Source organism: Pavona decussata, unplaced genomic scaffold (genome assembly GCF_977016875.1).
Source record: "Pavona decussata unplaced genomic scaffold, jaPavDecu1.1 SCAFFOLD_195, whole genome shotgun sequence".
Lineage (NCBI taxonomy): Eukaryota > Metazoa > Cnidaria > Anthozoa > Scleractinia > Agariciidae > Pavona > Pavona decussata.
Window position 1 is genome coordinate 1,131,626 of NW_028145604.1, and position 22,309 is coordinate 1,153,934.

Genomic DNA, 22,309 nt, shown 5'->3' on the forward strand with positions numbered 1-22,309 from the left:
CTAAACTTTTAAAGAAAATCCTAAAGTACCGGGTAACCGGCTCGCGGCATTCCACTACGCCACGCTAACGTGGCTATAATCATCCCATTTCCAACACGCGCGAGTGGAATAGCAGTTTTATTAAAAACAACCAAGAAATGTTGCTAGATTTTTTCTGATTTCTTTTTTTCGCAAGAAAGACCAAGAGACTACTTAATGGTCGCTATTTTTCGGGTGTGGTATAATGACTCCATAAACCAATCAAAACTCTATAATTGCATTATCTCAATGATGCAGTCAGTAATACATGATATTATTAAAAACTGCGAACAACAATTGCCATGACTAGATGATCTTTGCAGCTACCACCATGCAATGTCGAGATTTGCTGAAATTCAAGATGGCGGTCTTGTTGATCCTCAATGAAATTATACACACGTGCCACGTGAGGGAAAAAAGCAGGAAACAGCAAGACCGACGGTTTTACATCACTTCCTTTCTGGCAAACATAGGAACCACGAAGGCTAGATTTTATCTCGTGGGTCGTGATTACAGTCTCGTCAATGAAAAAGAAATGGCTGCAGACATTCAAAGCTGAGGGCTGGGATGTTTGTAAGCTGATTAACACTTATCCCAGATTAGTCTAATCGTTCTTTCAGGAACCGGCCGCGTTAACTACTTAGTCGCCGTTTGCCCGAACAGATCACCGAAACGCTTCGAGTCTCGCCAATTGCATGTATCTTGCCAATATTGCTGAAGGTAAAGCTTGGAAAAGTCCCAAATTTCTTATTGGAAAATGTCATGAAACCAACAGCACTAAAGAAAAGTACTGCTTAATAGCGGCTTTCGTTTGAATAGCCACACTTTAGGATTTCAACAACAGACTCAAAATTTAGCGCGACCTTGTACAATAAACAGGACCACAGGAAAGTACTGCTTAGTAGCTTTCATTTGAATCGGGTCATACTTTAGACCACTTTAGGATTTCATCCACAGTCTCAAAGTTAGAATAACCTTGGCATAATAAACAGCAGCACGGGAAAGTACTGCTCAGTAGCTTTCATTTGAATGGTCACTCTAAACGATTTTATGAACAAACTCAAAACTTAAACCACCTTGTACAGCATAACAAACAGCACTACAGGAAAGAACTGCTAAGAAGCTTTCATCTCAACGGTCACTTCAAAGGATTTCATCCACAGATTCAAAAGTTAGAACCACCTTGTTACAATGTAATGAACAGCACAGGAAAGTACTACAAACTAATTTCCATTTGAATGATCACTCTAGAGAACTTTATAAACTCAAAAGTTAAACTGTGGTACATAAGCAGCACACAGGAAGGTACTGTTCATTTGAGAGGTCACTCTGAAAGATTTCATACACAGACTCAAAAGTTAAACTGCCTTGCAGAGAGCAATAAACAGCACCACAGGAAAGTACCACTCACTAGCTTGGACGGCCACACTCAGCTAGAAATGCGTGTACGGACTCAGGAATTACACTCTTGGAATCCGCATTCAACTGCTGTCAAGCATATTACGTATATTCCGCGAAATTAATTATAACTCGGTCCTTTTAAGTGTTTTAAAATCTTAATTGTCACTTGATACAAAGCCTCACTTCTGTTATTACATTTGTGCCTTTTTACCGCAGATCCCTATTGCAAACAAAAATATCTTTTTATTATTGCATTACAGCCAACAGTAAAGAGTTCTCTTAAGCTGCTCATCTCATTCCTCAATTTAAAAGTTCGGCCACTTCTTACGGTCGAAACATTCAGCCAAAAAACTCGCCGAGATCTCAGCTGATTTCTAAGTCTTTGCTGCTACAAGTCAAGAACTGGCCTCGCTTTTCGTGATCAAGCCAAGTGTCATTAGAAAGGGGGAATACTTCAGTCTATTAGTTATACAGGTATGTGTTGCCCAAAAGGGTGTGATTTTAAAGCTCTTTTGGTCTGGAGTAGGTCATGTCGGTTTTGTAGGAACTAACCACTTTGACCAAAAATAGACTGTCCATTTTGGCTATTTTGATGATCAGTCTTTATTGTGGAGTCCTCAGAAAGAACTAAAATCCCATACAAATATCTAGTAATAAAGCTAGTACGAAAAGTAATGAAGATCTTGAAAATTACGAAGGTGTTTAGGTGCTACTCGTGAAATTGGGTGTGAAATAGAGCTCGGGGCTTGAGAGCATATGCACCCACTCCTTCCTTCAGTGACCTACTTAAAAAAAATCCTTTCATCTTGATTCATTTACCGCGAAGCTTCTATTATTATAATAACTCATTTGTGTCTGTCTGGCTGAAACCTAAGTCGGACTATTTATAAATGAAAGTTATTGGGAAGTTCCTTTCTCTTATGTTCGATCTCCGTGTCAGATTTTTTTTTTTTTTTCCTTCGTTAAAATAAATTGAGAAGTTTAGTGTTTTGTCACTTGGGAAATTGTTCAAAACGAAAGGATGACAGAGCCTTTTCATTCGCGTGATTCGGCTATCACCCAATGAAGATAAAGATGGCGTCCATTTTCCTTGATTGTTCTTCCGTTGAAACTTCTGGGGCCCGGAAAAATATCACTTTTTGCAGTTATCTGTCTGAATCTGTTGCTCGACGCTCTCGTTGATAATCGTGTTATTCAACAGAAAATCCCCCGTCAACGGGCTTGGTTTATCAACAGCAACCCACTTCTGGTTGTTGGAAATACCCCTAACGTCGCGTTACAATTTGGGTGATCCGATATGAACAATCGTTCTTTGCTTTGAGCATATTTCCTTCTTTGCGTCAATATGGATATACTACTCACCAGCTATTTTGCGTTTTCGTATGGTTTATGAGCGAAAGTATTAAACACTTTAACTTACCCGAGGCCATAGTCGGATTGATTTTAACGCCCTTTGAGCCTTTCAATGCTGTACGATCCAGCCTTGTTTTCTTAATCTGGGGATAAAATTCTTCCGGTGCAGTGACTGTTTAAACGAAATTTCATCAGCCCTTTTTCTATGGTGCAGTGTGTTTTAAGTATTTCACAAGACGAAGTTTGTGATTTTGGTGGAATTTTGATGGTAGTCGCTTTTTTGTCGTGAGTAGGACAATACCGCGAATTAGAGGCCGTCTGTCGTCGGATTATTTTAAGTATCTCTGAAAAAGACTCGAGACTCCGTCGATTCATAAAAAGTTTTGCAATCGATACTAACTAAGCGGCAAGCAAATTGAATAACACGAATGTTTTGATTCTGTAGGGGATGTTTTCAACATATACTTGCGTCTTTGAAACATTTAGAAAGAATTTGAAAAAGTAAGCGAAAAATTAAGACATTTTTTTTTTCTTTTAACCTATTGTGCATATGAGCCCAGGGCGTTCTCTGAAGCTAAAAGGTTGTTTTTTTTTTTTTCTCCAAATCTCTTTAAATATGTTGAGGGCGACCACCCAAGCAGTGAGTATAGATGTCATGGACTTTGCTCTATTTTATCGTGTTTCGATTTTTTCCGTGACTTAAAAAAAAGATTGCGTGTTTAAACTATACTAACTATTTTTTCGCTTTGAGAAAAACCTTCGATGAATGCAATGCCGTTCGGAGATCGTTTTGATGAACCGCAAAAAGACATAGTTTTCATTCTACGTCAAACAAATTTCCGCCTCTGGTAAGGCCTTATCTATTTGCATAATAGCTATGTAATTGTCGATAAACAAAGTATATCCTTCTAAAAACAAGTCATATTTCAAGTGAACTAACCCGCTGATCACGGGGGTCGTGCATTCAGGAAGGAAATGTTGGTTTCTTCAACCCAGAATATTAAATTGCTTATAAATTCTGCTTGGGCAAGTAACCCAAAAAAACAAACGTCTTTTGCGGTCTTCGCCGCCGGAAAGGGCGGTTTTGCAGGAAATTGGTAAGTATATAAATTAAACTGTATCACTTTTTAACAGCGTAGACTATCTCAACTTCGGCGCGACCTGTCTCCTGAAGGCCAACGAAAGACTTGGGATAGAAAAAAAAGCACTCAGACATACTCATCGTTTGACAAATGGACATTTACAGGTGGGTGACACTTCGGTTTCTCGATTGTCGACGATTTTTCGTTTCTGTGCTGAGTGGTTGATATATCAAAACTTCTTAGGGTGACCAGCCAGTTTGTTTCTTTTCCTATTCAATCCACTCGGACTTTTTCCTACTTAGTTCGGGGATTTCGTGCTCGTTTATAAATGTACGCTGATGTATTTTAATATGTATATCGATAAAACTGCGGCGCGGTGACGAAACATTCGATTTACCCGAAGACCTACATCATAGACGTAACGAGCCACTGTCCGCAAAAGTCAGTTCATTACACAAACTATGAGCTCTGATTTGAGAGATGTTGACATCAAAGTGCCCCTTGAAAAAGCTAAGGTCACGAGCATGATGTTCTGCTCGTTTCTAAAAACAAAAAAACCAACAATTAAAGACGTCAAGGTCGGCATTGACCAATCGATTTTTTTTGTTTTTTTCTGATATCCAATCATGAGACCATAGTCTTACTTAATTGACTGAAACCTCGAACATTCGCCGGCAAAATGGGAAAACCAATATCTTTTGTTTTCAGAAGAATGAATATGTTGTTTTGCAAAAACAGCTCAGCCAGGGGTTCGCGGAGGTGAATACAGGTCGTAAATTCGAGGAATTAGTTTCCGTTGCCCGAAACTTTCTTTCACTCAATGTTCAACCAAAGAATTCAACCAGTTCTGTATCAGTTTACACAAGAATCTCATTAGAAAGTTAGTCATAACTTCAAATGATTGCAAAACTGAATGATAATAATTCACTGACTGTCAGAGAAAGTTGTTCGTTTTGAATTGCACAGTATACTGAGCTGTTGCATGTGTATTCAGCGTAATTTTGGCCACGTTGAAGCCTGGCTGCTTAACGCGTTGTTGTCTCGAATAACTGTGAATGTAACCTCAAATTTCGCGGAAGTTGATGCATTCGAGTAATGCCACATTCACACGCATTCTGTTGTTCCACAAACCACACGCTCTTGAAGAACACACTTCTATTTGTTGGTTTTGTTTTGGTTTTCATCATTTTTTCTTAACTGAGTGAAACAGAGGAATGAGCTTAATTTTAAAGGAATGGTCAAGAAGCTATTGGATCGGTTACCTTCGCAAACGTGCACAGTTTTGCTCCAAGCGAAAAGCGATGCAAAGAAGCTTTGCATTTCGTTGTACTTCAGTAAGCGTACATTTTATACCGTTCAAACTGCAAATTAAATAACAAACTTTAAATGTTTTTTCCGCCAACATAACTTTTACATTTTCCGGTTGTCTTAAGTTACTGTTCTTTTACTGATGCAATACCACAAATGTTTACAATTATTGAATTATCGAGATGAGATTGTCAAAACTTTTACATCTTCTCACAAACCGCTTCCTCTGTAGACATTTTATTGTGTTCCTTATCTTTCCGGCTTTAAGACTAGCTATTTTGGTTATCTTAGCTTAGCTTGTCATAATCCTGGAACTCTCTGGGACGGTCCTTCGGTTAATTTAACTTTTAAGCCTCCAAGTCGAAAGCTAACAGAACGTTCATATCGTAAAGATTCGGTTTTGCAATAGTTAGAGCTCCAAAACCTTCAGAAGAGCTCCTTGAAAAGCTTAATACCTTAATGGAAAATTTATTGAATGTTGAAATCTCTCTGCTTGTTGACATAACAAAGAGGATTTCCAAGTAAAGCGGCCAAGGTTTAGTTGATGAAAATCATGAAAGATAATCTAGAAAACAAAAGAGGATTTCAGAGTTACCTTTCACATAAGTTACATTCCCATGTAAACGTTCAAATTTCCAACCAGTGTTTTTTGCTTCGATTTTCCACAGACTGCTCAGTCTAGTGTGAATAACATTGGCCGGAAGGCGGACCGCACGCAGAAAGTTGCGGGGACCTAGCCCAGCCCTCATACAGATTGAAGTAAATTTGCGAACTTTTTCGCGCGCACGTTTAGCTTGTAAACACTAATACTCAATCCTACTTAACAGCGATTTTCAATCGTCTGTGGAAAGTAATTATGCGCAAAATTTATTCCTGCATTTGTTGTACTCTGACAAACGCGTCGAAAAATTCGCCAACCAAACGAACGAAACCAAAAAACGAGCGTCACTGGTAACGTTTTGGCGTTCTTCGCGATGGTTGTAGGTTTGCATGAGTCATGTTGACTATATACATTTTGTTGCACTCGTAGTAAGCGAGATCTTATTACTTCCGTTTTGAAATTTGTAAGCAATCCAGTGTAAATGAAAATCATATCATTCTTGGTGGTTTTAAGCCAAGCACAGGAGTGCACCTTGAGAGTTCTTATTTTTGGAAAGCAGCCGGACGTCTTCATTCAAGGGCCGCTTTACTGCATGTGTACAACTTCATGGCACACGACATGTTTACGACACGCTAAAGACACGAATTGTTTCGTGTGAATGACACCAACTTGCAGAGATTTTCAAATATAATCATACAAGACAAAATTGGAGCTCAACGGTGGGGTATGTACAAAATGATTTTTTTGCATGACGTGAGAGAAACGCTACGAGCTACAAAAGTCGCTTGCGGTAAGCTGATGTCAAACTTCTAAAGGACTCTAATTCGGCCCTATATGTATGAAACCCACAACCAGCTAATTTCTGGTGCCAGGGTTACTTTGCAGCTAAAATATGACTTTTAAAAAATAGAAATTTATTGATTTGCTAAGAATTTCGCTTTGTATCGTTAACGTACGTGGGAGTAGAGTCTGAGTTTGCGCACCTTCGTCATCCTGGCACCCCACCCAGCCTACCCTTGAACAAAGAAATATCAATTACGAGTGTGATGAGAAACTTAAGGCTCTTGGCCAGGTATCTGATAAATGTGAGAGATGTTTCGATTCTAGAGTCGAAGAATCCTTTGCAATTTGTGCACATCAGTACATGCGATTCCACAGTTTCAAGTATGGTTAACATTCAGTAAAATAAAAGCTCTTTAAGCGTACTTTCAAGGTACGGGATGATGGTCCATCTTAACTTGTACAATGTAAGTTTTCAAATCTTAAGCACTTTAGCTTATCTGTCTCAAGTTGAACAGTACTCGTCTCTGTGAGCAGACGTTAAAAAGAACCGACGTCAGTATGTTTGGAGTTGTTGCGTCTGGTCTCTGGAGTCGCATTAGATTGACGCAGTTTCGTTTCGCTTCGATTCGCTTCACTTCCAGGTGGCTGTCACCCCGTCATTTCGTATCGTGATGAGGTAAAATGCTGACCAATGAAAAAGGATCAGCTGGGTGAAGTTCAAGTGTTCACTTTTCAAAATACAGACTGTGTGATGTGTTATTATGTTGTATAAGAACACGCGGTATGCATTTTCAATTCAAATCGTCTCCAGATAGCGTTTCGCTGGGTGCATTGCATTACTCCGTAAGTATTTCTGAGCGTACCTGTTGTAAGAGTTATGTCACATGAAAGTTAATTCTGTATTACTTTCACTCATTTGCTTTCGAGAAACTTCGGCTATAATTCCGTCTTAACGTTTCTTGTTTAAAGCCTTTAAATCGTTACTCTTTTTGCGACCGAGATAATTACGTTTTTGCTTCAGTTTATGTTCCGGTCTATGAAACAGTTAACGAGTTTTCTCTTTTTAAATGTCATCATGAACACTTGTAAGATGGAAAGCTACCCTGGATAACGAAGTTCGGCCCGTAGTTTCTGATACCTAATACAGGGTTACCTGGCCAACATTTCATTTTAGTCGAGTGTATTCGAATGGCACTAGTATACTCATATATTCCACCTAAGTTGTCGTGAGTTTGGTCGTTCATCTAAGTGTCATCTAGAACGTTCGCAGACCAGAAAAAATCATTTTCTTTTGCTTTCGGAGGGACAGGAATAACCGGTTGAAGAGAACAAAACAAGACTAGACGGCTAGATGATCTTTCTAAAAATTCGGTGGGTTTAGGATTCCGGCGGTTTTTCTCTAAAATTTTCTGCGCAAAATAAAATCAGGGGGACTCAACGCTTCATTTCGGTAAATATCTGTTCCGAACGCCTTAATTGCCTCACAACAAATTCGGATTACGTTTTAAAGAAAATCGAAAGTTTTCCTCAGGAAAATGTCAGCTCAAACTGTTGTAACACTGGAAAACTAAGTCCTTTTGTTGTCGGAGGGACAAATATCTCGATAAAAATGCCAAGTAAGGCTAGCTAGAATTTTCGTAAAGCCAACGACAGCTGGTTAATTGGCGAGGATAAGATTCCCTTTCCTTCAAGTTTCTGCAGTGTGAATTTTTACCTAAAGCAACCAAATAGATCAAGCTGTATTAACTTACGTAAGGACGCCATTAATTAAAAGGCCACGAAGCGATCTGGGAACAAAGTGACGGGAGACAACAATTTGTCCTTATAGCATCTAAACAGATCAAACTTTTTTAGCTTCCTAGTCAAATCCCATTAAAATACTGACCCTAAAACAGTCAACGGAAACAGAAAACAGCATTTTCAGTGTTTTTTTTTTTTTCCGTTTTCTCCCAAGTACAGCTGACGTATTTAGATAAACGCTAAATAGCTCTTACTTACTAGGAATTAATTCAATGTTCAAGAATTCTCTGCAGCGTAGAAATGTTCATTTCCTTTTTTTCAAAAATTTCTTTGTAATGTAGCTAAAATATAATTTTAAATTTTTAGTTTTTCCTGGGGGTTAAGAAAATAGCTAAAGGTTGACCAAAATATTAACTGTTAGCTTCATTGTCTTTCTGGTATGTGAGAACAGGAGCCTACAGAATTAATTCCTGGCCGAGAAATTGCTAAAATGTTGACTGGATGCCGAGAAATGCCGAAAATCTTCACTCATAATTGAAGTTTCACTGGCCCCAATCCAGACCCTCCGTCTTTGTCAAAAGTGTTTTGTTCTAACAAAAAAAAAAAAAAAAACTCGTTCACAATCGTTTAGATTCCTTAATCTTTTTCCCTCGGTCTATATGTTGCCAATTTTTAATTCGTCTGCGTTGTTTGAATCTAAAAATCACGGAAATAGTTGAAAAAATTTTGAGTCCCTTTGAGAACCTTTGAGAGATTTTGTATCGAAACTATTCAGCATTGTGCAAATTAGCGTGTGAAAATTACATATCGTCTGGAACATTCCGTAAAGATAACTCTTTGCGATCTCAGCTTTCACTAAGGTTAAAGTCTGAAGTGGTTTGTTTTAATATATTAGGCTTAATCTTTTAATTGCTTGCCTTTTAAGGAAGGATATAAAGTCCTACGCAGTTTGTCAAATAATAACTCTTGTTGCATGCGGATAAGAATCTTATCTCTACTTTGTTCCTCATTTAAGCAAATTACCTCTCAGAGAAAAGGTTGTTACTCGTCGTGTGTGTGTTCACTGGGCTAATTTTACTGCAATTTTCGCATGTTTTCCTGGGCTTTACTTGTAATGTAATTAGCTGAAATGCATTGTATTAATTGAGACGCTCAGTTGTATTAACGTGGGTGATATGACTGTGTGCCCTTGGCCTGAACAACAATCTCCTTCTAGTTTTTTCAAAGGATTATTGGCTGGTTTTTTTTTGGGTGTGTGTGTGTTCAATAGTTTGAACCATTTGCGCAATAAGACAGCACCTCATAAACGTCCTGCTCAGAAGCTTTCGTTTGATTTCATCCACACACTACATGACGAGTTTTAACCACCGTGTGCAACATTCTAAACATCATCACTAGAAAGTACTGCTTGATAGCTTTCACTCGGGATGAACAGTGAAACTGTAGAATTTCATCTAAAGATCAAACGAGAGCTGCTCGCATTGATTAACATACATGGATTTTTGCAAGTCTGAGTGACGTCAGCACTTAGACCGGAGGTCAGAGGGTAAATGCTGTTTGTTGTTCATCTTGTCTGCCCTTCGTGAGTTGAACAAGTCATGCATAATATCACCGCTATGGCTCGCTGGTAAAGAATGTTTGCTACCATCTGGGAATGTACGATTTCATCCATTCCGGTACAAAAAAAATTAAGTTTGAAAAATTTAAACTTTACTTTCGAGAGTTGTGATTCAACTTCTGAATGAGGAAGCAGAATTCCACAATTAGAATGAACCAGATGTTACGCACCCCGAGGGAAAGTTAGATGACCGTGCGTGGCATGCATTTGAAAACGTCTTGCAGCAAATTAAAACGTGAAAGAGTAGCCTAACTTTGCTTTAGCTGGTAGATTTTCCTGTAAAACGTTTGGCAAAGCGCGAAAAAGCACTTGAACACAAGACTTTCGCTTTCTCGAACAGAAATCCGCCAGTTCCCCACCTTGATCTTAACAGCGTAATCTTCAGTTCCCTTAATGCTGATATATCAATTAGCGCTGGCTTTCTTACGCCGCGTCCTATCTTAAACGAACATCCGTTTCCGTTAAATAGTGTTCAATGACACTGGTTTTCTTTGAACTACCCACTATCTTATGCAGAAAACCGTTTCGTTTGGATACTTTTGTAGAGTACTGTAATTTTATGCGGGGTCTCCTTAAACACCCACTCGGTCTCGACAAGGGTTGTTCTCGAACAGTTTTAACTACTGAATCTTGTTTGCTTTGCGACCACAAAAAAAAACTTTTGTTTGTTTCTTCGGGGCAACTAAAGAGTCTTCTCAACAGATACTCAACGGAACTTTACACTTCTCATCCTTGCTCAAGGAGCTATCTTTTTTTTCAGTTTTCTATCATTTTTCTTTGAGATCACCTGCCATGACGAGTTGTAACCTGCGGGGTTCATCAGTCTGATGCGTAATAAATCAACTCTCAATAACCTCTGCCTTCCATTAACACAATTACTACGACACGGACTCTTAACAAACAATTAACGTAGTGTAACGAGATGTGGATTAAAATGGATTTATACCTTCGCATAAATTTTACGCGCGTATGGATGTACACCTGGCTGGGTTAACGTCTTACCTACCTAAACAATAACAGGCGAGGTTTGAACGGCTTGAGTAAATGTTAAAAGTTGAGCGGTTTTCAAATTTTTACGTTTACGCACGCGGCTCACATGTCCCTTCTCGTTATTTTACTTACGTAAGTCAAAACTAGCTAAGTTTATGTCTGTACGCACGTAAAATTTACGCGATAGTGGAAATACATCTTTAAGTTTAGTGATGAACATGCCCCTATATTGCCCGGCGGCAGGAGCCCATGGTTAACCTAAGGAAGTTATTACGGGTGTTCTTGAACTTTGAACAGTTTTAATTGACCCAATTTTGGTCAGTGACGTATAAAACTATGAAGGATTGGCGCTGATGATTTGTGCATTGCTCGCGGCGATGTTCCTTTTTTTTTTCCGATAACTGTCAAATTTCTTGCGCGCTCATTGGCTACTTTTTTGTTAACTGAAGGAGAGAACAGGCGGATTTAAAACGGACAGCTGTCGCCTTCGGGTGAGGTTTTGACAAACTTTGTAACATTCCTGAATTATGTGGCGAGAATTCAACCTGCAAACTCGAATTGTTGAGTGAGGAAATCGTCGAAAATACTTACGATAAAACTAAAGAACCTAGAAAGCGGAACTGAGGTGAGAAATGTTTGTTGAGCTAGAACGATTTGGAAATCAATGAATTAGAGATGAGACTGAAACGATCGGAGCTGAAGTGAACCTTGTTCTACTTGATCAGTTATTTTGAGACTGAATGGTCAGCTGGTCAGTGAAGGTTTGTTACAAAATTCCAGTTCTCCAATGTGCAGTTTAAGTTATTCGACTTGGAATTCTAGCGCCTTTTATGCACCTGTGATTCTCGGAATTATGAGGATGAAATTAAGGATTTGTGACGATCGAATGTGGCATTTTATATCTTCTTTCTCACACCGTGTATGTACCGAAGTACTATATTTAATCCTGCGGTTTCTGTTATTGTAAAAACAAACTGACTCCCTCCGATGATTTCTCTCAGTGATGATTTCGTCATCTGATGACGAAATTTATGGTCAATCACAGGACAGACGCATAAAAAACCACATACTCACCATACGACGAGACGAAAACCCACCCAATTTTCCGCCCTACCCACCTCAATACCACGCAAAGATCACATGACCTGTGACGTTTTCGATTGCTGTTTCGGCAATGCCGAGACAGCAATCATGACATGCCTACTTCATCGATTAAGTTTTCACTTAAACGCAGATTTCAAGCCGCCACTGCTACTTTTTCAATGACTTCTTAACTGAAAAATTCCCAGTCCTGCCTCGAAAGGTTTTAAAGGGAAAATACAAAGCACCGAGTTGAAATAACGGGCCAACATAGCTGGTAAAGTGACACTTTATCACCAGGGACATTTTATGTGTGTGAAGTGTCGCCTACTTCAACAAACTATTCAAATCAAGCCTCTTCACTTGAACTCCATTGAGTGCATGCGGTTTTCCGTTGTTAAGTGAGTTCTGCGCATCATAAGGGTTCACTAAGTTGTATTGTGCTTGAACTAGTGACCACTTAACTGGGAATCTACAAAATTATTAATGAATTTCAACCATGCAATGCGTGGAGTCCCAAAAAGACAAAAAACGTGCGTGAATTCGAAGAACTATATATCCTCGTGTAAATATTCCATCTTCAATAAAAACTGACCCCTGGCGTCATCTGCAAAATAAATATCGCTACTTTGCCGTCTATTGTTTAATTTTTCGGCAACTTAAGAATGTAATATTATTAACAGCTTGGCGTATCATAGCTTCAATTAGCTAGATCATTTTTCTCGCGGCTTTTTCAGACGACTTCTGCATGTGCCGCTCTTTCAGCCAACAAAACAATGCGCAGCATCACGCCTTCTGATAACAACTTTGCGGGAGAAGTGCTAACGATTCCTTTCCCAACGCAAACACTCTAAACAACTTAGAACGCTACATTGATGACCTTTTGAGAGATTTTTTTAACTTCCTTTTCGGAACATTTTTCATGTAATCTACCCACTTTTTAAACCGAAGGCGTGGATCGCTGGCTGTGTCGCTTTTCATCACCATTTTATTGGAATTTTTTTCAGAGGGGGCGTGATGATTTCCGGGCCAAAGTTTTGACTCATTTGCTGCACATGAGGGAATCTTTCCTTTTGCGTTTTACGCAGTAAGGGCAAGCCTTGATTGAGACAATGAAAACCGCATTCTCTAGTTTGTCGGCATTCTTTCTTGCCTTAGTTACGAATTATATGTGTATCATTTAATTCTACTTCATTACTTGGATCCAGTTTGTCGAGATTTCTGAAAAAAGAAAAACGATTAAGTGCTACTCCGACCCAACATGACCGCGTATTGCCTAAATAATTAGCACCGTGTAAGAAGACGCCGCGAGCCAATCAAAAATTGACTTGTTTAATTTTGTAAAAGGAAAGTTTTAAAATGCACGGCGCGCTCTGGAAAACACTCAGTGGAAACTCGTAATCGATCGGCAGTGAGTAAAGTTGCGCTTTCGTCAAAAACACAGTAGGACCTAGAATTGTTCATTGTTGTTGCTGGGTATAAAGAAGGGGTGACTGATGAGCGTATTTTATCAAAACAGTGTCAGCTTTACGAACAAGAGGAACAGCACTCAAAGACGTGGAATCATGGATTCTGTTTTAAAAATCTTCTGCGCGCTGACGATCAGCGCGAGCATCTCTGTACAAGGGTTGGAAGACTCAGCCTCACACACTTGGGAAACTCGCGTCCAAGCTACATTGGCCCTACTTCAAACTCGTCCCTGTTGGGGTCTATCAAGAGGATCTGAATGCCATCCTTCTATTTCCAGCAACCTCAATTCCCGCAAAGTGAGATTGTACACTGCTGAGGGTCAGAAAAAACTTCGCGTTGTTTTGCCAGTTCGAAAACATCGTCGCCTCACCGTACATTCGCACAGAAACAACTCGTATGATGCCGTTTTCGTGCTAGATCCATTCCCTGACGCAAGCTTTGGCCATCTTGTCTTCATTTTTCTGGTGGACTACGACGTAAACGAAACTTACTGCAATAAAAGTATGAACGGTTTTCATCTTTTTACTGGTGAGTACTTTAGATTTTGCAGTGTGAGTAATGCTTTTTTTTATTGAGAAATGCGGAACCAGCGCGCGTGTTGAAAATATTGATACTCGGTTTACTCAATACGCTGAACTTATTTTTTTTAATTCATATCTTTAGAATTTTTCCATTTGCGTCCCTTGAGAGCGAAGTTTAAATATAGAGCTTACTAATTGACATTGCGGTCTGGCTGTGTTATAAAGAGAGGATACAGTGTTATGACTAAGCGGACATGAATATTATAATAGTCGCTAAAGTTTGTTTGGTGTGGAAAAATTTCGTCATAGACAATACAGGACGGTCCGACCAAAACACGTAGGCTAATATTGCGCCCTTATAACGGTTCGTTTGAGAACATATATTTTTTTAATATTAATAATTTTAATTCTTTTTTTTTCCTTTTTTTCTGCCTCTGTCTGTAGATCGCAACGAGTGCATCAGAAGAGCAGAGAAACGCCATTGCAGAAACCGTCCTCACCGGCAAATCAAATGCGAGATCAATTTCATTCCGCTAATTCACGAGGAAGATGATAAGTCTCAAGTTCAGCTTCTACAGTGCCGCAAGACGCTGAATACACTCACGTTTGCAAACTGCGGAGCGCAGGAAAACTTCCCTTTGCCGTGTAGTGATAACTCTGCTCGCTGTTTGCCTGGTTCGGACGGCAGTCGACCTCAGGAACCTCAACGATGGTGTTTTTACAAGAGATGTGATCACGCAGTACTGGTATCCGGTGGTTGGAATTCTTACACAAATCGTCCGCAGTACCGTAAAAACCTCCACAATGTTTGGAAATTGCTGCACTCAACTATGCGATACGAGAAGGAGAAAATCGTCACCTTCTTTGGACAGGGCCGCAAGGAAGAACGTGAGTAAACAAATAATTGAATGTTTTCCTTTCTCGTTTACTTTGTGAAAGTAGATTGTGCAGGGCGGCATGGCTCGCCATGGGAAAGCCACTAATTTATTTTACAGTCGGCAAAATTTCGTCAAAGTCATTTAATGAATGTAGATTCAATCACTTTGTTATCCTAGATCTTTGCTTTTTTTGGTTTCTCTTAATGAGATTTGCTGTTCCAACGAATTTCCTGTAGCCTTCTATTTCTAGTTCTGTGGCCGTTTTGAGGTTCAGTAATCCCACAGCAAACTATTTGGATAGCTATTCACGGATTTGCTCAATCGAGTTCCCATGCTTTCTTATGGATCGTAAAGCCTTTAGGTTTTGCCGGCTATTCATAACAATTTGTTGCAGTAGGCTTCTGTTATAAGCGGCTCGATTTAAAACTTTAATGTGCTAAATTGTAAATGGCTGAAGTATCGCGGTAATTAACTTGGAAAGCGATACCTCACACAGCAATATTCATATTTCAACAAGCGGTTAGCTCCTAGACGAACAAAAACAACTTCGTTTATTAGAATAAGAAAACACTTCGCTTAAGTGATTTTTAATTGACAAAAAAATCGATGGACCTTTCACATTTCACATATATTTACCTCTTGCGGGCTCATGTCGATTTTTTACAAATGCTTTGCGACTATGTCGTTTCAATTCCTCCGAAGTTTCTGGCATACCAGCGAAGAATTGCTAAACTAAATAACTTCACACATCTTTACAATCAATTCATTAAACCGTAAACTGTTCGCTTTGTGTGAATTGGTCAATCTTTCTTTGCCCTTAGTTTTTCATCTCCAGACATCAAAATTTTTGCGTATAACCAACTCACTTCAACCTAATCGTAAGGCTCGATTGGCAATGCCTATTTGGAAATCCATAACAATCTTTAATACTGTTCCTGTTGAGACAAAAGACCATAAAAACTCAATTTTCGATTCCGTAAACCAAAGCTAAAAAACAAAACATTGGCCGATGGGTGGTATTTTTTTAATAACGTTCTGAAACAATACGGTGGTCTTGCAAACTTAGGAAAAATAGACACAATTACATCTAGAAATTAAACTATAGCTCTGGTGTCTGAGGTCTCCGAGGTGAAATGAAATCGTTCTTTTCTCTTTTAATGAAGAAACAAATTCATGTGGCGAATGTTAACAATAAAAAGCTCTTTGCGTTTTGCCGCCATAAAATGAAGCCGCATATTTTTTTTACATACATCTGTTAAAAAGCTTTTGATTTCGGGTCGTGCTAATATATTCCTTTTCTGCTTTGCGAACCTGCCTTGGAACCATCTAGTAAATATCGTCACGTGGGATCCCGCAGAAAGCGAAGTTTTCTTGGCGCTTTCGTTCATTCTTCTGTCGGTCTGTAATTGTTTATTATTCTAAGTTTTTCATTGACCCCCAAAACAAACAAAATCCATGTAATATAACGTTTAAAAATACCGCGAAGTTAATCCTAGGCACAATTCCAAACCACTTTTTAATCTAGGCTAAATCATGTCATCGGTAAAAAAAAGCAGTTCTGATTGGTGAAGCCGAAAGGTTGATTATTTGTTAATGAGCGAATCACGTACTCGATTCTCGGTGATTTTGAGACTACCTCACGTATGAACGGAAACTTTAATTAATTGTCCTGGGTATTTAGAATGTGAGTCATTTTTACGCCAGGGTTCGGAAATGTTCTTATTGAATTTAACTCGCTATTAATTGCGTAAATTGAGGCAACGTGTAACCGCCAGGGTTTGTGAGCACGTATTGATGTTTGACTTTATTGGAAAGTTTCATTGGTGATTCAGTTTATTAATCCTAGGACGTGATGAACGCAATTGACGGCCCGCTTTTTTGATCAACCTGTTAAGTATTGAGCTCACAATAGCAAATTCCAACACGCAGCAAACCCATCTTTCCACAATGCTCTGTGTAGTGGAGAAAGATTTAGGCAGTTCACGTCACAGTGTACACATACAGAAATTTCTTTGAACCTTGCCTTCGGCAACTGGCTTACAACTCTATCCTCCTAGATGTCTTTCCCTCATTCTCTATCTCTTTCTCCCAGTTTCATCCTTTGTTTCTCTGTTAAAGGATGCTCTGCATGATACAGAACAGCAAAAAAAACTAGTCCGAGCCTTTCTCAGTTGTTTCCAACATACCCCAAATTTGGCGTTTACTGAAATATCAGATTCTTTGTAAACTACATGATACCTTTAATGGAGGAATTAACGTTTGTTTCGCTGACATGAAATTCGGAGAGACGAAACCGTCCAAATTTTCCCTGATTAAATACTTATCGTTTAGGTCTTCCCCGGAATGGTTGACTAATTTTTAAGCTTCAGATGTGGATAAATCCTAAAGTGTGACCGTTCAAATCAAAGCGATTGAGCAATCCTTCTTCATGGTACTGTGAATTATACTCTAAGAGAAAAATGTTCCTACTTTGAAGTCTTTAAATGAAATCTTGAAATGTGATTATATGAAACATATATTTGAACTTCGGTTGAAAGATTAAATAGAAGAAAGATCCTCGCAGTTATTTACGCAACTTAAGCAGTTTCGAAAAGAAACCTGATTTTTTTTTCAGGCTTTATTTTCGCAACTGCTTATGTTGCGTGAACAGCTGCGAGGATCTTTCTTCCATCTACACTTACCATTTGTTCGCAAAAACTAATGCACCTAGAATGTCATGTTACTAAACAATCGGTAAACTTTTCAAAAGGCTAAGTAAACTAATAAAATACTTGCCAAAAAACTGAAAAATTCCAAACGGAGGAAGCAAGTTCCAATTTAGTGACGTGCGTTCTCATTTTTTAACATCCAACCAGAAAATGACTTACCAAAACGAAAACGTTATCGGTTTCTTCTTTTGTAAATATTTATTTATCTGTGTGATTTTTCCATTCTCCTCTTGTAGTTGCTGTACACCAGAGGGTAAACTCGTACGCAGTGCACAGGGCAACAAGCGTCAAAGAACACATAAAGCAGTTATGCAGGTCAAAATTTTGCGTGGACACATTCACGCTTTACCTAACCGGACCCTCAAACAGTGATGGCGCCCTCATGTTCCGGGACAGAGGGGATGGAATAACAGAAGACTCAGAGCTTTACACACCCAAACAGATCTTAGAAGACTTAAAAAACTGCTCTGCTCGACGCATCTTTCTTGTGGCCGATTACAGCTATTCTGGAGCTATGATCAACAGGTTAAGAAACCGAATCAAACGACATCCCGACCAGTTTCGAAATATCATGGCAATTTCTTCCACCGGTTGGGGAGAGTATGCAAGGCGAAGTGATTTTACCGACGCGTTTGTCAAGCATAATAAAAGAGGCAACACAACAAAATGCGTCTCGGACGTTTTCGAGGTTTGTTAATATACATATACACCTGTTTTAGAACCAGTCCTCAAGCCAGTTAAGTCAACCTTAACCCGTTTTAGTGCCAACCTTTAAGTCAATTAAGTCAGCTACCTTTTGAGTCTGGATGAAATCTTAAAGTGTGACCATTCAAATGAAAGCTACTAAGCAGTACTTTCCTGTGGTGCTGTTTAGTATGATGTACAAGGTGATTCTAACTTTTAAGTCTGTGGATGAAATCTTAAAGTATGACCATTCATTGAGAGCTGCTGATCAGTACTTTCCTGTAATGCTGTTTATTATGCTAAATACCGGGTTTACAGGTGGTTCTACTAAACGTTTGACTTTGTACCGGAATGGGTAACCACAAAGACCTCCCTTTGGCTCTGCTTTAGCGGTTTTGAACGTGGGCATTCTTGGGTCGGAAGGGTTAATAACTATCACTGTTATATTTACACACAGATGAGTACATTCCCGACCCGATTTCCGACGGCCATGCCAAGACACGCGCAGGCGTGACAATCGGATCACGTGACATTACACGTGTTCCGCAAACCGCGTATTTCTGCGTCAAAATTACGGAGTGTTACGGCACTAAGATACTTAGATTTTTACGCAAGTTTAACATCCCTTTGTTTGTATTTCGTTCACCAGGGAATAAAGCAAGAACTCCGAACGAAAGGCACTTTGTCCGCAACTCCGCAGATAATTGGAGTGAACTCTTCGGCAACTGGTACAACGCTGAACGGAAATCCTTGCGATGAACCTTGGAGAAAAGCCAAAACAAGAGACGCTTGCCAGTTGCTTGATAGAGAGGAGATTAAAGAACATTTGAGACAAGGTTTGACTCCAAAGCGGGAAAGTTTGCGGTAAATTCTGGCATTATTTTGAATGACTGAGGCAAGCGTAGAGTAAAATATAGTTCTTTTATGGCAATGCTAATAGACAACTAATATCATGCAATCTTCGTAAAATTCCACTGAGGTTTAAAACTATTTTATACCATTTGCAACTAGTAAAAGATCTCGACAGAAATGTATTATATTCATGTTGGACAAACAGGGTAGTCTTTGTCACTTTGTTTGGCTAAATTGCTTCTTTTTCAAGGTAACGGATCTTTCCACGAACCGGTTCATTTTATTGCTTAATTAGTTTGTCGGAGATTTGCATGAAATGCTTCACTCGTTGAAAACAGGCAGTTGTGATTTCACTTGTTGAAATATTTAGCCTGAACTAGAACAGCGTCGCAGTGTAATACTTAAGCGAGGTACAGTTACATTTTTTTGCACAGTGTCTTTATTGGTAACACTCTAATTTGTAATGTATAAAGTAGAAAGAATCTAATTTTTAAAATGATTAAAAGATACAAAAAATGTAGAACAGAGATATCCATTATATCGTAAATCTTGTACACAACGAAGTTTGTAGTAAAGTATATTTAGACAAAGGGCTAGAGTTACCAAACCCGAGTTGCGGTAGATAGAAGCACGAAGCCTGAAAGTCGCTAACGATGCAAGCATAAGTGCAGACAAGAGTTCTTAGATAGGTTTTTGCTGAACTAGCGTGGAATTCGTAATGTAAAATATTGGATGAGCGCAAGTAAGTTTATTACCAAGCCAAGAAAAACTTGCCAAAAAAAGAACGACAAAACCAATATTTCGTAATAAGTTCTAGACAATCTTTTTCAATGGCGCCACATTATACAGTTATATCGGCCAACGCGCATCCTTTAAAGACAAGAGATAATCACAAACATGGTTCTTTTTATGGCACTTAAACAAAACTTAGTTACGCCAAAAGTCGGATTTAATGTTTGAACAATATTTTCCGCGGTAAGACAAATTTGCCATGCAAGCAATCGATTGTAGGGATGGCTCACTGATCCAATCAGAGTACCCCTTTTCATTTACTGATTAGTTTAGTGGTTATACTTTGAAAAGCAAGCGCGATCTTTAGGATCAGGCCTTTCGCTTTTCTCTCCTTGTGCTTCTGCTTGTGTCGTTGAGTGTAAAACCAGACTCAGCAAACCGACGTCTTTTGCAAAGTATTTGCCACGATAGTTTGAAAGGCGTCACGCTTGTTTAGATGACAAACCAATTACTTCTTGTAATGGTAATTTAGTTGTATAGAAATCAGTTTGTGACGCAAAATCGAACGAGCGGTTCCTTAGTACTAGTTTAGCCTGCATGGAATCTGAAGCGTGTCTCAACATAGCGGTGATTCCTGTTTTGCCTATGTTATTTTTTAATTTTCCACTTGACAATTTATATTTAGCTCTAACAAAAGAACAAATATTGTTGTGATTAACTGTTATAACTGCAAAATATTGCACTCAAGATGTATATTGCAGTGGTATTTCGCCTCGATTTTACAAATAAACAAGGATATTGAGAGCGTATTTTCCCAGCATATTATAACTTAAGTGCTGGCGTATTATAGCATTCTTAGCGGAATGACTAAGGTTTACGTAGAGAAACTAAATTTATCCCCTTCCTTTCCTGGAGTCGATTAAGTCAAGTGAATTGCGTTCCAAATTTTCAAGTTTGAATGCAATTCGCGGTAAGTGTAACTATTCAAATCACCAGTTAAGCTTTTGGGGCTAGTGATCCGTTCGAATGGAGCTATTCTTGTCACTTTCAAGTGTTTTGGCAAAGATTTAAGAAAATTTGCCAGCTTTGTGCAATAGTTTAAGATTTAACACAACAAAGTTGGCAATAGGTCAGGTGATATTGAAAGGTATTGTAGCTATTTCATTTCCACTAAATTTTTTTTGCTTAGCGGGTGATAGCCTAACAGGAAATATCTTAAAAATAGCGTGTCCCACCCACTCTGAAGCCGAAGAATTTGGTACTAATGGAATTATCATTCAATTAATTAAGGCGAAGTAAATACTGCACTTCAGCTAGCCAAATTGACCGGCATAAACAACCTCCAAATGCCGCACTAATGTACATATGCATACAAAACAAGAGTTTATACACTCTTGGTTTTCAGCAATTTCTGCAAGGAAATTTTGGTATTTTTTTAGTTGATAACGAGACCAAGGCCACTCCAGGATGTGTAAGGGTTACGTTTTTAAAACCTCATTTTTATTTCTCGAGATGAAAGAAACCTTTTCACAGATTTGTGTAAATCCTATTACTCAACTTGTTCACCTTGTGAATTTGCTTAAAATATAGGTCTTCATTTTGGAGAAGGTGTTGTTCCGTTTTTAAAACGATAGCGAGAGTCCAACGTGCAAAATATATAGATCAGTTTGCACGAGGAATGTTAGAGAATTTAAATGTAAAAAAAAACCGATGTAAATACATTACAACAATAAATGTTTGGTTTGATAGCTTGTGTCTTTTTTCAGTTGTTTTATTCCTCTGCCAAGTAAGTCTTTCGTTTCTTGCAGAAACGAATACCGCGCTACTAAGAGAATCGGGGTGAATTCCTGCCGCGGGTTTAAAACCTGTGATGCCGGTACCATGTAAACACCGCACCACTACTGTTGTAACGTTTACACAAGCCAAATTCTTTATGTTGAACGAATTAAACTCTATAGTTAATTAAAAATGGCGTTCCAGCTGCGCTAGCCAATCAAAACTAGCGTACTGTTTTCTTTTCGACCAATCACATGCGCGCTTTCTTTCCGGCGCTCGTTAGCGACCGCGCATGCACGCAGCCGTTTTCAAGAACTTGTATTTCACTTCTCTCCACAACACAACTTCGCTAGACGGCAGACCTGCACCTTTCAAAAGCTCCATTTCACGGGACCCTTATAACCTCTAGCTGCATGGTTTTTAGGGCCGGGGGCATTGTTCTGTTGTTCGTTCTTTTGTCCTCTCGACCAACCATGTAAAACGTAGCAAACGGTGAAGGTCGCCCCTGCGTGGGAGGCTATTCATTACGTGATTGAGACTAGTCAGATAATGTAATACGGAAACCACAAGTTGTAATCTGTGCGTGCTTCGCACGATAATATACTGTAAACTTGCCAAAGAACGTCGTTTTTATTTTTCTTCAAGTTGAAGAAAGACAGATGAGAACAAACAGGTGACAAGATTGGGGCCAACGTTTCTGGCTTTTGTTTTAGC

General features: G+C 39.0%; 1 protein-coding gene across 5 annotated transcripts; it reads left to right on the plus strand.

Moving 5' to 3' along the window:
- The first annotated feature begins 1,744 nt into the window (after positions 1–1,744).
- LOC146461629 (uncharacterized) lies at positions 1,745–21,567 on the plus strand. 5 transcript variants are annotated; one of them, XM_085086604.1, is made up of 5 exons: positions 1,745–1,893; positions 13,494–13,972; positions 14,410–14,853; positions 17,788–18,239; positions 18,885–21,567. In XM_085086604.1, exons 2-5 carry the CDS (start codon positions 13,540–13,542, stop codon positions 19,101–19,103), a joined length of 1,548 nt encoding a protein of 515 aa, XP_084942730.1. In that variant the 5' UTR covers positions 1,745–1,893; positions 13,494–13,539; the 3' UTR covers positions 19,104–21,567. The 5 variants fall into 5 exon arrangements, with proteins under 5 accessions (XP_084942730.1, XP_084942725.1, XP_084942729.1 ...); XM_085086599.1 differs by lacking the exon at positions 1,745–1,893 and adding an exon at positions 3,732–3,869; XM_085086603.1 differs by lacking the exon at positions 1,745–1,893 and adding an exon at positions 3,896–4,018.
- The last annotated feature ends 742 nt before the right edge of the window (positions 21,568–22,309 follow it).